Genomic DNA, 14,826 nt, shown 5'->3' with positions numbered 1-14,826 from the left:
AGCACAGATACGTTTAAGGGGAAAGTACAAAATCATGATGTAGGAAGGAATTGAAGGATATACTGATAGTTAGATGAAGGATGAGAAGAGGCTCATGTTGAGCATAAGCACTGGCATCAATCTGTTGTGCTGAATGGGCTGTTTGTGTGGTCAATATGATATAATAATATGTAATATATTCTTAGTAACTCAGAAGTCAGGTAAATCTTAAAGCAAGGCAGTTTGAAAAATCTACGCTGCAATTTTTTGGGATATCTTGTAGCAGGACCTTATAATGCTGAGTATGAACTTAGCCGTGCAGTAAAACAAATAAGTTTGGAGTCACCGGCATAGCCCTGAGAGAGGTAATATGTTGTCAATGTCCTTGTTGGTGTTGCATGTTGGGGCTTGAGAAATGGTCTAATAGGCGATTTGTAAGTGTCCATCTTTGCTTTTCATTTTTCTGGGTGGCACGGTAACAGTGGTTAGCATTGTTGCTTCACAGCTCCAGGGTCCCAGGTTCGATTCCCGGCTTGGGTCACTGTCTGTGTGGAGTCTGCAAGTTCTCCCCGTGACTCTGTGGAGTCTGCAAGTTCTCCCCGTGTCTGCGTGGGTTTCCTCCGGGTGCTCCGGTTTCCTCCCACAAGTCCCGAAAGACATGTTGTTAGGTGAATTGGATATTCTGAATTCTCCCTCCGTGTACCTGTACAGGTGCCGGTATGTGGTGACTTTTCACAGTAACTTCATTGCAGTGTTAATGTAAGTCTGCTTGTGACAATGAGATTATTATTATTATTATTATTATTAATGTTTGTGATGGCTCCTATTTACACCCAAGAAAAATGCAGGCTGTTTCACCAAATGCACGTTTATAGTTCAGTGGTGAGGCAGTGAAAGTTGCGGCAGTGAAGGTTAAGAGGATATTTAATAAAAGTCTTCAAATTAGTGAGGGACTTTGGCAGAGTAGATGGGGGACAGGGAACTCTTTCCACTGGCAGAAGGGTCAGTAACCAAAGGACACTAATTTAAGATAATGGATAAAGGGAACAGATGAGGATTTTCTTTTCCACAGCAAGTTGCTATGATTTGGAATGTGCTGCCAGAGAGCAGATTTAATAGTAACTTTGAAAAGGGGATTACTTGAAGGGAAAAGGTTTGCAGAGCTATGGGGCAATGGAGTAGTTTTAATTGGATCGTTCTTTCAAAGAGCTGACACAGTTCTGAGGGCCCCAGTGGCCTTCTCTGTGTTACTTGATGTTATGATGTGTGGACACCTCTATGTGAGCAACGTTCAGCATCCTATTTATAGATTTTGCGGTTCTAAATTGGACTTGTGTTTGGAGTTAATATTTAGTATGTCTTAACACTATGGCCAAGTCTTGTTGCTTGCAGATGTGTCACTGGCAATGGTGGTGGTGTGATCAGTTTGAGACTAAATTCAGAGTGTCATGTTTCAGAAAAGATTGCAATAATGTCACATGCTGGCTAAATGTGACGTTCTCTAACTGTGATATGCAATCCTTACCCTAAATAGACTTTAGGACAACACTGAAATAAAATGAAAATGAAAGAACGACTTGCATTTATATGATGTCTTTCAGAACCTTGGGATGTCTCAAAGGACTTTAAAGCCAATGAAATACTTGTGAAATGTAGCTATTATTGTAATGTAGGAAACGCATAAACCAATTTATTGCCAGTGGGATCCAACAAAATGAGATAAATGACCAAATAATCTGTATTTATAAAGGTCATCAAACAGGACAGTGGGGAGAACTTTCCTGTACATAAAATAAAGCAAGAGATCTTTTGCATCCACTTGAGAAACTTAGATGTAGGACAGAGTTATTATCTCTGGGTTGTTAACCCGTGCCACGTGATAGCGAGACGAGGAATAGGGAGAGAGAGGAGTTGAACACGTGGCTACAGGGATGGTGCAGGAGGGAGGGTTTCAGATTTCTGGATAATTGGGGCTCATTCTGGGGTCGGTGGGACCTCTACAAAATGGATGGTCTACACCTGGACCAGAGGGGTACCAATATCCTGGGGGGGAAATTTGCTAATGCTCTTCGGGAGGGTTTAAACTAGTTCAGCAGGGGCTTGGGAATCTGAATTGTAGCTCCAGTATACAGGAGGTTGAGAGTAGTGAGGTCATAAGTAAGGTTTCAAAATTGCAGGAGTAAACCGGCAGGCAGGAAGGTGGTATCAAGTGTGACTTCTTCAATGCCAGGAGCATCCGGAATAAGATGGGTGAACTTGCGGCATGGGTTGGTACATGGGACTTCGATGTTGCGGCCATTTCGGAGACATGGATAGAGCAGGGACAGGAATGGTTGTTACAGGTGCCGGGGTTCAGATATTTCAGTAAGTGCAGTGAAGGTGGTAAAAGAGGGGGAGGCGAGGCATTGTTAGTCAAGGACAGTATTACGGTGGCAGAAAGGATGTTTGATGAGGGCTCGTCTACTGAGGTAGTGTGGGCTGAGGTCAGAAGCAGGAAAGGAGAGGTCACCCTGTTAGGGATCTATAGGCCTCCGAAAAGTTCCAGAGATGTAGAGGAAAGGATTGCAAAGATGATTCTGGATCGGAGCGAAAGCAACAGGGTAGTTGTTATGGGGGACTTTAACTTTCCAAATATTGACTGGAAACGCTATAGTTCGAGTACTTTAGATGGGTCCGTTTTTGTCCAATGTGTGCAGGAGGGTTTCCTGACACAGTATGTAGATAGGCCGAGGCGAGGCCATATTGGATTTAGTCCTGGGTAATGAACCAGGACAGGTGTTAGATTTGGAGGTAGGTGAGCACTTTGGTGATAGTGACCACAATTCGATTACGTTTTCTTTAGTGATGGAAAGGGATAGGTATATACGCAGGGCAAGAGTTATATCTGGGGGAAAGGCAATTATGATGCGATGAGGCAAGACTTAGGATGCATCGGATGGAGAGGAAAACTGCAGGGGATGGGCACAATGGAAATGTGGAGCTTGTTCAAGGAACAGCTACTGCGTGTCCTTGATAAGTATGTACCTGTCAGGCAGGGAGGAAGTGGTCGAGCAAGGGAACCGTGGTTTACTAAAGCAGTCAAAACACTTGTCAAGAGGAAGAAGGAGGCTCATGTAAAGATGAGACATGAAGGTTCAGTTAGGGCGCTCGAGAGTTACAGGTTAGCTAGGAAGGACCTAAAGAGATGGCTAAGAAGAGCCAGGAGGGGACACGAGAAGTCTTTGGCAGGTAGGATCAAGGATAACCCTAAAGCTTTCTATAGATATGTCAGGAATAAACGAATGACGAGGATAAGAGTAGGGCCAGTCAAGGATAGTAGTGGGAAGTTGTGCTTGGAGTCCGAGGAGATAGGAGAGGTGCTAAATGAATATTTTTTGTCAGTATTCACACAGGAAAAAGACAATATTGTCGAGGAGAATACTGAGATTCAGGCTACTAGACTAGAAGGGCTTGAGATTCATAAGGAGGAGGTGTTAGCAATTCTGGAAAGTGTGAAAACAGATAAGTCCCCTGGGCCGGATGGGATTTATCCTAGGATTCTCTGGGAAGCTAGGGAGGAGATTGCTGAGCCTTTGGCTTTGATCTGTAAATCATCTTTGTCTACAGGAATAGTGCCAGAAGACTGGCGGAGAGCAAATGTTGTCCCCTTGTTCAAGAAGGGGAGTAGAGACAACCCCGGTAACTATAGACCAGTGAGCCTTACTTCTGTTGTGGGCAAAATCTTGGAAAGGTTTATAAGAGATAGGATGGATAATCATCTGGAAAGGAATAATTTGATTAGAGATAGTCAACACGGTTTTGTGAAGAGTAGGTCGTGCCTCACAAACCTTATTGAGTTCTTTGAGGTGACCAAACAGGTGGATGAGGGTAAAGCAGTTGATGTGGTGTCTATGGATTTCAGTAAAGCGTTTGATAAGGTTCCCCACGGTAGGCTACTGCAGAAAATACGGAGGCATGGGATTCAGGGTGATTTAGCAGTTTCAATCAGAAATTGGCTAGCTGGAAGAAGAGAAAGGGTGGTGGTTGATGGGAAATGTTCAGACTGGAGTCCAGTTTCTAGTGGTGTACCACAAGGATCTGTTTTGGGGCCACTGCTGTTTGTCATTTTTATAAATGACCTGGAGGAGGGCGTAGAAGGATGGGTGAGTAAATTTGCAGATGACACTAAAGTCGGTGGAGTTGTGGACAGTGCGGACGGATGTTACAAGTTACAGAGGGACATAGATAAGCTGCAGCGCTGGGCTGAGAGGTGGCAAATGGAGTTTAATGCAGAAAAGTGTGAGGTGATTCATTTTGGAAGGAATAACAGGAAGACAGAGTACTGGGCTAATGGTAAGATTCTTGGCAGTGTGGATGAGCAGAGAGATCTCGGTGTCCATGTACATAGATCCCTGAAAGTTGCCACCCAGGTTGAGAGGGTTGTTAAGAAGGCATACGGTGTGTTAGCTTTTATTGGTAGAGGGATTGAGTTTCAGAGCCACGAGGTCATGTTGTAGCTGTACAAAACTCTGGTGCGGCCGCATTTGGAGTATTGCGTGCAATTCTGGTCGCCGCATTATAGGAAGGATGTGGAAGCATTGGAAAGGGTGCAGAGGAAATTTACCAGAATGTTGCCTGGTATGGAGGGAAGATCTTATGAGGAAAGGCTGAGGGACTTGAGGCTGTTTTCGTTAGAGAGAAGAAGGTTAAGAGGTGACTTAATTGAGGCATACAAGATGATCAGAGGATTGGATAGGGTGGACAGTGAGCGCCTTTTTCCTCGGATGGTGATGTCTAGCACGAGGGGACATAGCTTTAAATTGAGGGGAGATAGATATAGGACAGATGTCAGAGGTAGGTTCTTTACTCAGAGAGTAGTAAGGGCGTGGAATGCCCTGCCTGCAACAATAGTGGACTCGCCAACACTAAGGACATTCAAATGGTCATTGGATAGACATATGGACGATAAGGGAATAGTGTAGATGGGCTTTAGAGTGGTTTCACAGATCTGCGCACATCGAGGACCTGTACTGCGCTGTAATGTTCTATGTTTTATGTTCTATGAGAGGCAGTCAAGAATCTCTTGTTTAATGTTTCATCTTAAAATCACATCTTTGACAGTGCAACACTACCATAGCCTGAATTACATGCTCAATTCGCAGATCCCTGGCATCATCTGCATTCAATAGGTCAAGAAATGAATAATAATCATAAAGCATAATGAGCTAAAAAGGAGATTATGCAGCATATGGAATCTGCACTGCCTCTTTCACAAAACAATCCTGTTAATCCTACTCCCCTGCTTTCTCCCCATATCCCTGCAATTAATTTCTCCTTCAGGGCAGCAAAATGGCGCAGTGGGTTAGCTCTGCTGTCTCACGGCATTGAGGTCCCAGGTTCGATCCCGGCTCTGGGTCACTGTCCGTGTGGTATTTGCACATTCTCCCTGTGTCTGCGTGGGTTTCGCCCCACAACCCAAAGATATGCAGAGTAGGTGGATTGGCCAGCTAAATTGCCCTTTAATTGGAAGAAATGAATTGGGTACTCTAACTTTAAAAAAAAATTAATTTCCCCTTCAAATATTCATCCAGTTTCATTCTGAAGGCCACTTTTGAACTTATGTCCACCACCGAGGCAGGTAGTGTGTTATACATCCTGTTGCTCTTATTAGCCTTCGTTTTATTAGCTCTGATTATGTCACCTTTGCTCACGAGTCGCCAGGTATCTTTCGGATACCGCCATGTGGTTCAAGCTCGAGTTATGATTAATAAGTCAGCACACCGCTTAGTAAGATTGAAATCAACGGTCATTTATTATGTACAGCAATAAATACTTGCACAATAATCCTACTTTCTATATCACTACCTACCACTACTGGCCAATACTTAACTTTGGTGATGGCCCACCAGGTCAGAGAAACGAATGGTTTATCGAATTGGGTCTGGCCTGCGGGATTCAAAAGGCTGATACGGGTCGATGGCTAGGAGTCTCTATCGGGTAGCGATCGCTGGAGTCAAACTTACAGTTTCTGGTCGATGTTCTTGCGAAGGTTGCGAGCAGGAGAAGAAGGGAGAGAGAGAGAGAGATCTGAACTTGGTCCCTCAATTTATAAGGCCCAGGGGCTTCCCGCCTGTTGGGGCGGCCCTTGACCCTGAGTCCCAAGTGATTGGACTTGTTCCCAATCACTGGGTTCGATATGCTCCAATAATGGGACGATTCCTCGATCAGGGGGTGGTCGTTCACTTTGTTTCGACCACTGCAGGCGCCGAGAGGTCTGGCCCGGCATTCAATTGCTAATATGTTGCAATTGTTCCCGGGGATAGCCGATTAAACTGCAGATGTCTGTGTTGATGTGCTGCTAATGGTCGCAGGTATCGATCTGGGCCGACTTCCCCAGAGCCGAGTACGCTATTCTGTCTGCAGCTGTCCGTTTGTGTCCTGTTGGCTGATTTTCCCATCAGCCTTTTCGGTTAGCCATTTTATATTGGGTTTTGGCCAAATTAATCGGGAATCAGCCATTTTAGGTGGCTACAATCCTAACTACCCATCACAAAGGTTTACTCTGAATAGTGTCTTCTGGTTATCGACCCATCAGCCCATCAAAAGTTTCACTTTATTTACTTCAAATTATTTTACTCCAAAGCCTTCACAGAGGATGATTGTTATTTGACGCAGTACTGCAAGAAGGGATGAACTAATGTTCATACATGTTTATCATTATTTCCTGGCTTTTGTACTCTATAGAATCCAGAAGCAGGTTCTTTGGTACACCAAGTCTGCACCGACCCTCTGAAAGAGGACCCTATTTAGGGCCCCCCCCCCCATCCTTAACCTGCACATCTTTGGACACTAAGGGACAATTTAGCGTGGCCAATCTACCTAACCTGCACATTTTTGGACTGTGGGAGTAAACCAGAGTACCCGGAGGAAACCCACGCAGACACAGGGCGAAAGTGCAAACTAAGTCACCCAAGACTGGAATTGAACCCGGATCGCTGCCACTGTGGAATTGCCACTGTGCCGCCTATGTACTTTTGTTCACGTGTTCTGCCACCTTCAAAATCTGTGCACAAACTCCCCCAGGTCTCACTTGTACCCATTTTAGCAGGTAATTGTACAACACCTTCAACAAACTGTGATGTCCCAAAGCACTTCGTAATAGGAGGTCAGACAGACATACAAACAGCAGTAGGAGGGGAGATAATTCTGTAAAAAAGACACGTCTAATGCTGGGGCGAAATGTTAAGGTCAAAGGGTTGAAGAAGAAAGTCTTCAGACGGGCCAAGGTGGCTGAATGCTCTGCTGCTTATAGTGGGATGCAGAAAGTTATGAATTGGTAAAGCAGAGATGCAGTCAGAGACTTGGATGAGAGAAGGTTGTAACGGTTCATTAAAGCAGATAATCTGTGATTCTCACATTGCTGTTTGTGGCACCTGCTGTAGGCAGGGCAACTACCTAGCCATTGGCTAGCCTTACAACACTGAATGCACTTCATCAGCTGTGAGGCACTTTTGGACATCCTGAAATTGTGAAAAGTGCTTAAATTGCAAGTTCCTTCTGACAATACTATCCTTGTGCCGCAGAGCAAGTAAAGTCTACCAAATATTGTGCCTGCCTAATGTTTATACTTGTACACAGTCAATGGAAAAGGGCACAAAAATAATGCAAGGATTAAAAATGCAGTCTTACTAATGTTTGTATCAGTCACTGCTTTTATTCCTTGGCTTAATAGCATTTTCAGGAAACAAAACCGTATTATTTTGCTCCCAAAGAGGAAATGCTGGAAAATCTCAGCAGGTCTGGCAGCACCTGAAGGGAGAGCAAAGAGCTAACGTTTGGAGTTCAGATGACCCTTCCAGCATTTTCTCTTTGGTTTCAGATTCCAGCATCCGCAGTAATTTTCTTTTATCCAGTATTATTTTGCTGTTTTATAGCACATGTAATTTGATAATCTCGGTAATGTAAGTAGGGATAGTGGTGGTCTTGCAAATGCCTTTCAGAAAAATATGAAAATCCAGAGAGTATCTTAAATTTCATTGGGACCCCTGTAACAAAGGGACATGATTTTAAAATTGGGCAAGACCATTCAGGAGTGAAATCAGGAAAGAATTTTCACACAAAGAATAGTATAAATTTGGGACTCTCTTCTCCCAAGAGGAGTCAATTAAAGATATCAAGGGATTTTAAGCTTAAATTGGCAAATGGAGTTGAGGTACAGATCTGCCATGATCTAACTGAATTTAAGAACCGTCTCAACAGGTTCAATGACTTATGAATATTTATGCTTGCATAGCCTGACTGGAACTTTTGCATGGAAAGGTCCCTTCCCCCACCCCCCGAGGCAGCAGCAAATAAAAATAACGGGTTTTGATCATCATGCAGATCAGTTCAAAACAATCGCGCCTTAATTCTGGTCAGGAATGAGGCATGAAATCAACTTGTGAAAATGTCTTGTTGGCTTCACTTGTGGAAATTCACATCTTCGAGCTTGTCACTGCATATCCTACATGCTTTATAACCTATTGACTTGAATATTTGTTACCGTATGAAAATGATTGCATTTCTTTCCAGTTTCTATTGTAAATCAGGTCCTTCCTTTCTCTCTCTTTCAACCTAACTGTACTTTCTTCCACTCTCTCACTCCAGCTCAATTGAGAGGAGAGCATCCCAGTTACTTGCGGGGTGATAACTTCTTCCGATTCAGTTGTTCAGACTGTGCAGAAGATGGGAAGGAACACTTTGAGAGACTGAAGCTTACATGGCAACAAGTATGTATTATCGTTGAAGCCATGTTTTTAATGCATTTTATATACAAATACAAAATATACCCATGGGCATAGGTTGTATCCTCTCAATCAAATCACCTGTTAATTTGCATGTTTATGTCTAAAATTGTGCCCTGTTCCTATTTCTTTGTCTGATGTTCCACACTAGTTGTGATTTTATTAGATTATTATTTGTGAATAATGTGCATCATGATGTGGGCTACTCACTATATAATCCTTTCACTAGACTTAGTGTTCCATGTACCTTGGGGTCTCTGTTCACAGCCTGGCTAACTGAGAGGATGGACTAAGCAGGGACTCACTAATGCTTCATTTACAGAAAAAGGTGGCAAGGGAATGCCAGTAAGAGGGTCAAAATAACTTAAAAGAGGGTTAAACGACGAGGCAGGCTACATAAACATGTATTGCCTTGAATGCAAAAATGAGTGTTGATCTATTTGCGAGGACGGTACGGTAGCACAGTGATTAGCACTGCTGCCTCACCATGACACAGAGCGGGATTCAATTCTAACCTTGGGTGACTGTCTCTGTGGAGTTTGTACTTTCTCCATGTGCCTGTGTGGGTTTCCATCAGGTGCTCCAGATTCCTCCCACAATCCAAAGATGTGCAGGTTAGGTGGATTGGACATGCTAAATTGCCCCTTGGTGTCCATTGATGTACAGGCTTGGTGGGGTACGGGGTATTGCTCCTAGGTAGGGTGCTCTTTCAGATGGTTGATGCAGACTCAATGTGCTGAATGGCCTCCTTTTGCACTGTAGGGATTCTATGTGACACAGATGCTTAAAATAATGAAGGTATTCAATTGGACAGATACAGAGAAGCTATTTCCTCTGGTTGGGGGGGGGGGGGGATCAGTAATAATGGGCATAATCGTAAAATTAGAGCTAGCCACCGTGGAAGGAAATCAGATTATAACTTTTCACGGACTCTTGCCCTCACAAAAGTCAAAGGCTGTGGATACTGGAACCATGTGATCCTTCAAGATTCAGATTTTTGGTAGGGATATTGAAGAAAATGAAGCTAAGACAGGTAAAGGAAGTTGAAGTACAAATCTTATCTTCATTTAATGAATTTTTTAAAAATTGTAAAGTATTAAATGGACAGAATACTGACATTTGCGAAATTGTAGCATGATGGTATGACACCCTTGAACACAAGGGACGGGACGATACCTCAGAGTGATGGGAACATTACTTCACCATCTGTGGAGGGGTGGGGAGGGTGAGAACTGCAATGATGTGAAACCATCTCGGACTGCTTTTTCACTGTACCCAAGGATTTAGAGTGCCATTAATCAAAGTGAGAGGACAAATATGATGTGTGCGAGTCCATGCCCATGAAGAACTGTTATTGAGAATGTCCTATCTCAATTCACAATATTATAATAATCTTTATTGTCACTAGTATTAACACTGCAGTGAAGTTACCATGAAAAGCCCCTAGCCGCCACGCTCCAGCGTCTGTTCGGGTACACTGAGGGAGAATTCAGAATGTCCAAATTACCTAACAGCACGTCTTTCGAGACTTTTGGGAGGAAACCGGAGCACCCGGAGGAAACCCACACAGACACTGGGAGAACCTGCAGACTCCGAGAGACCGTGACCCAAGCTGGGAATCGAACCTAGGACCTTGATGTTGTGAAGCAAAAGTGCTAACCACTGTGCTACATGCAGCAAGCATTAATTTTCATGCGCTGGATTTAAACTCAGGGTCTTGAAGGTGAACAATGAAAATTTGGGCAGTTTTCCTCGAAGAATTTCATTGTTTAATGAGAAAACAAATTATTCGCTATTGAATAGAGGAACAGAAACTTGTAAACTTGTCATTCTTGGAGTCAGAAATGTAGCCGATTTTCTCTTTGTGAATGCAATTTTCCCTAAATTTACTTGCCAAGTATCAAATGTACCTTCATGCCTGTTTCTCTCTTCCGAACAATCAATGTACAGGTTTCCACAGCTGCTTAAAAAAATTAACCGCCCTTGTGTGTAATTTCAATCATGCTCAAATGATGGCTTCTCTTCATAAAGTCAAATTAATTTGCCAACAGCTCTCAATTCTTTGCAAAAGATGGCATAATGTGATCAAAACCGAGTTTGTGATTCAACAAGGCAAGTGCAGGAGAAATAGTTCCTCAATTTGAGAAGTAGCCTTGGACCAGCTGATAGTTAGCCTCTGATTTCAAATTTTATTTTTTCCTTAAATCCCATAAGACATAAGAGCAGAATTAGGCCCCTCGGCCCATCGAGTCTGCTCCGCCATTCAATCATGGCTGATATTTTCTCATCCCCATTCTCCTGCCTTCTCCCCATAACCCCTGATCCCCTTCAGAAGGTGATTGTTCAAGTCCCACTTCAGAAAATTTAACACATTGATGCTGACATTCCAGTGTAGTAATGGGACATTTGAAAGAAGCATGAGGGTGGAAAGGACACAGAATATACTCTGGGCGAGATCTTCAATGTTCATCACCAAGGGTGGAACCACGACTGACCAAGCTGGCTGAATCCTGAAGGACTAACAACAGACTGGGCCTGTGGCAGGTGGAGAAGGAACCAATAAGAGGAGAAAACCTATTTGACCGTGGCCTCACCAATCTGTCTGTCGCAGATGCTTCTGTCCTTGATAATATAGATACGAGTGACCACTAGCACAGTCCTTGTGAAGACAAAGTCCCATCTTTAAACTGAGCATACCTTCCATTGTGTTGAGGCATTACCATCATGCTAAATGGAATAGGATCTGAACAGATCGAACAGCTGAAAATGGGCGACACGGTAGAACAGTGGGTAGCACTGTTGCTTCACAGCTCCAGAGTCCCAGGTTCGATTCCCGGCTTGGGTCACTGTCTGTGTGGAATCTGCACATTCTCCCTGTGTCTGCGTGGGTTTCCTCCGGGTGCTCCGGTTTCCTCCCACAAGTCCCGAAAGACGTGCTGTTAGGTAATTTGGACATTTTGAATTCTCCCTCTGTGTACCAGAACAGGCGCCAGAGTGTGGCGACTAGGGGCTTTTCACAATAACTTCATTGCAGTGTTAATGTAAGCCTACTTGTGACAATGAGAGATTATTATATATTATAATTGGGCACCCATGAAGTGCTTTGGGAATCAACAGCTGCACAATTATGTTCAACCACAATCATGATCTAGCATATCCCTCACTCTTCCATTAGCTTCAAGCCAAGGAATTAATCCTCGTTCAATGAATAGTGCAGGAGTACATGCCAGATGAATCACCAGGCATCTATTAAGCATTATGCATCAACCTGGAGAGCCTACAACACAGAACTACTTGCATGCCAAGCAGCAGAAGCAGCATGGAATAGACGGAGCTAAGCAATCCCCCAACCAGATCCGATTGTTCTGCAGTCTTGCCACATCCAGTCATGAATAATGGTAGACAATCAAACAACTAAAAGGCGAAGGAGACTGCAGAGTTATCAAATCCTTTTTAAAAAAAGTGTTTTTATTGGCATTTTCAAATTTTTACGGTGTAACAGTTTAACATGTTGTGCACCTGATGTTTACACGGTATTACGTTTCTTATTTACAAATTGTGGTGAATGTATTCGCCATAATGCATGCATGATACCATAAACTGTGACCTATGACCTGGAAGTGGTGATATGAACTGCTTCCAGGTACTGTACTGTAACCCCGGTATGGCTCTGGCTCCGCCCACACCGGTGCATATATAGGCCGGCCTCTTGTGGGCGGCATTCATCTGTACTACTGACTCTGGCTAGGCAAGTTCATGACTAATAAAGCCTTATGTTCACTCGCTTTCGCTGCCTCTCTGTGGATTGAAGGTACATCAATTTATTAGTCATAGACAGCACCATGGAAGCCGCTCTAAAGCCAGACAGGCTCGAACTCAACGCCCGCGCGTCCGAAGCCAAGGAAATATTTGAACATTGGCTTCGATGCTTCGAGGCCTACATCGACTCCTCAGCAACAGCCCCCTCGGAGACCCTCAAACCGCGACTCCTCCACTCTCGGGTGAGCCATCGAATCTCGGTAATGATTGAGAAAGCAGCCATGTATGAGGAAGCGGTCGCAATCCTCAAGGCGCAATTCGTGAAGCCCGTGAACGAGGTGTTCGCTAGGCATCTCCTCACTACTTGCCGTCAACGCGCCGGAGAATCGTTAGACTAGTATCTGGATACCCTGACCCTACTCGCAAGAAACTGCAGCTACCGAGATGTGACGGCGGAGGAGCATATGAACTCACAGATCCGGAACACTTGCGTAGCGGGGGTCCACTCGAACTATATCAGGCAGCGCCTGCTGGAAAATGGGCCCTCCGACCTGCGGGACACGGTAAAGCTAGCTACCTCTCGAGATGGCCTACCAGAACCTCAACGCGTTCCCTGTGGGCCTGGGCCCAGCGACTGCGGGAAAAGGGGCACTATGCAAGAGTCTGTCTGGGCCAATCTAAGGCCCAGAAATCGAAACTCACCAGGCCCGACCCATGGACTCTCAGCCCCACAGACCTCGCAATGTGGCTGTGTGCCTGCCCGGAACGCCCTCCCCTGACGTGTCACCGACATCGTGCAAATTGTGGGGGCTGCCATCTTGGTCGCTATCTTCAACCCCGTGCGACACGTGGGGGCTGCCATCTTGCGACTCCAGCGACCACGCAGGCTACCCACAGCTGGGCGCGGTGACCCTCAACCAGTCGCAGCTGAAACCACTGAGGAACTCCATGGTGGTTGTCCGGGTCAACGGGCATGAGACCCCCTGCCTCTTCGACTCCGGGAGCACGGAGAGCTTTGTCCACCCCGACACGAGGTGTTCCCTCCACCCCTACCCCGCCTCACAAACAATCTCCCTTGCCTCCGGGTCTCATTCGGTCCAGACCCGGGGGTACTGTATCGCCAACTTTGTGATACAGGGCGCAGAGTATACCCGTTTCAAGCTCTACGTCCTCCCCCACCTCTGCGCCCCCCCCCCCCCCTGCTCGGATTGGATTTTCAATGTAATCACCGAAGCCTGACCTTGCAGTTCGGCGGACCCTTGCGCGCCCCCCCCCCCCCCCCCCCCTCCCTCCCTCCCTCACAGTATGCAGCCTCGCAATCCTCAAGGTCTCTTCCCCCCGCCCCCCACCACCACCATCACTCTTTGCGAACCGCACTCCGGACTGTAAGCCCATTACCACCAGGAGCAGGCGGTACAGCGACTGTTGAGTGAGGGGCTCATAGAGGCCAGTAATAGCCCCTGGAGAGCGCAAGTGGTGGTCGTCCAGACCGGGGAAAAGAACCGGATTGTTGTGGACTACAGCCAGACAATTAACCGGTTCACGCAACTGGATGCGTATCCCCTCCCCCGCATAGTGGAGATGGTCAACCAGATCACACAGTACCGTGTGTTCTCCACGGTCGATCTGAGGTTTGCCTACCACCAGCTCCCAATCCGGCCGGAAGAGCGCCACTACACTGCCTTTGAAGCAGCCGGCCGACTCTTCCACTTCCTCAGAGTCACTTTCGACGTCACTAATGGGGTCTTGGTCTTTCAGAGAACGATGGACCGAATGATGGACCAGTACGGTTTGCGGACGACATACCCGTACTTGGACAAGGTGACTATCTGCGGCCATGACCAGCAGGACCATGACGCCAACATGCAGAGGTTCCTCCAAGCCGCCCAATCCCGCAACCTTGCATACAACAAAGAAAAGTGTGTCTTACGTACTACCCGACTGGCCATCCTCGGCTACGTCATAGAACATAGAACATAGAACATACAGTGCAGAAGGAGGCCATTCGGCCCATCGAGTCTGCACCGACCCACATTAATCCCTCACTTCCACCTTATCCCCGCAACCCAATAACCCCTCCCAACCCTTATGGACACTAAGGGCAATTTCAGCATGGCCAATCCACCTAACCTGCACGTCTTTGGACTGTGGGAGGAAACCGGAGCACCCGGAGGAAACCCACGCGGACACGGGGAGAACGTGCAAACTCCGCACAGACAGTGACCCAGCGGGGAATCGAACCTGGGACCCTGGCGCTGTGAAGCCACAGTGCTAATCACTTGTGCTACCGTGCTGCCCGTGGAGAACGGAGTCCTAGGGCCCGACC

The 14,826-nt window shown here is 45.9% G+C and overlaps 1 protein-coding gene across 1 annotated transcript in view; it reads left to right on the top strand.

Annotated features, from left to right (window-relative positions):
• Positions 1-14,826, top strand: part of kat14 (lysine acetyltransferase 14) — a 77,422-nt gene that overhangs the window by 9,157 nt on the left and 53,439 nt on the right. The window contains exon 2 of the mRNA XM_072503998.1: positions 8,605-8,726. Within this exon, the coding sequence (XP_072360099.1) occupies positions 8,605-8,726 (122 nt within the window). The remainder of the gene's footprint in view (positions 1-8,604; positions 8,727-14,826) is intronic.

Source organism: Scyliorhinus torazame, chromosome 1 (genome assembly GCF_047496885.1).
Source record: "Scyliorhinus torazame isolate Kashiwa2021f chromosome 1, sScyTor2.1, whole genome shotgun sequence".
Taxonomy (NCBI): domain Eukaryota; kingdom Metazoa; phylum Chordata; class Chondrichthyes; order Carcharhiniformes; family Scyliorhinidae; genus Scyliorhinus; species Scyliorhinus torazame.
This window is presented reverse-complemented; position numbering and strand designations above follow the sequence as displayed.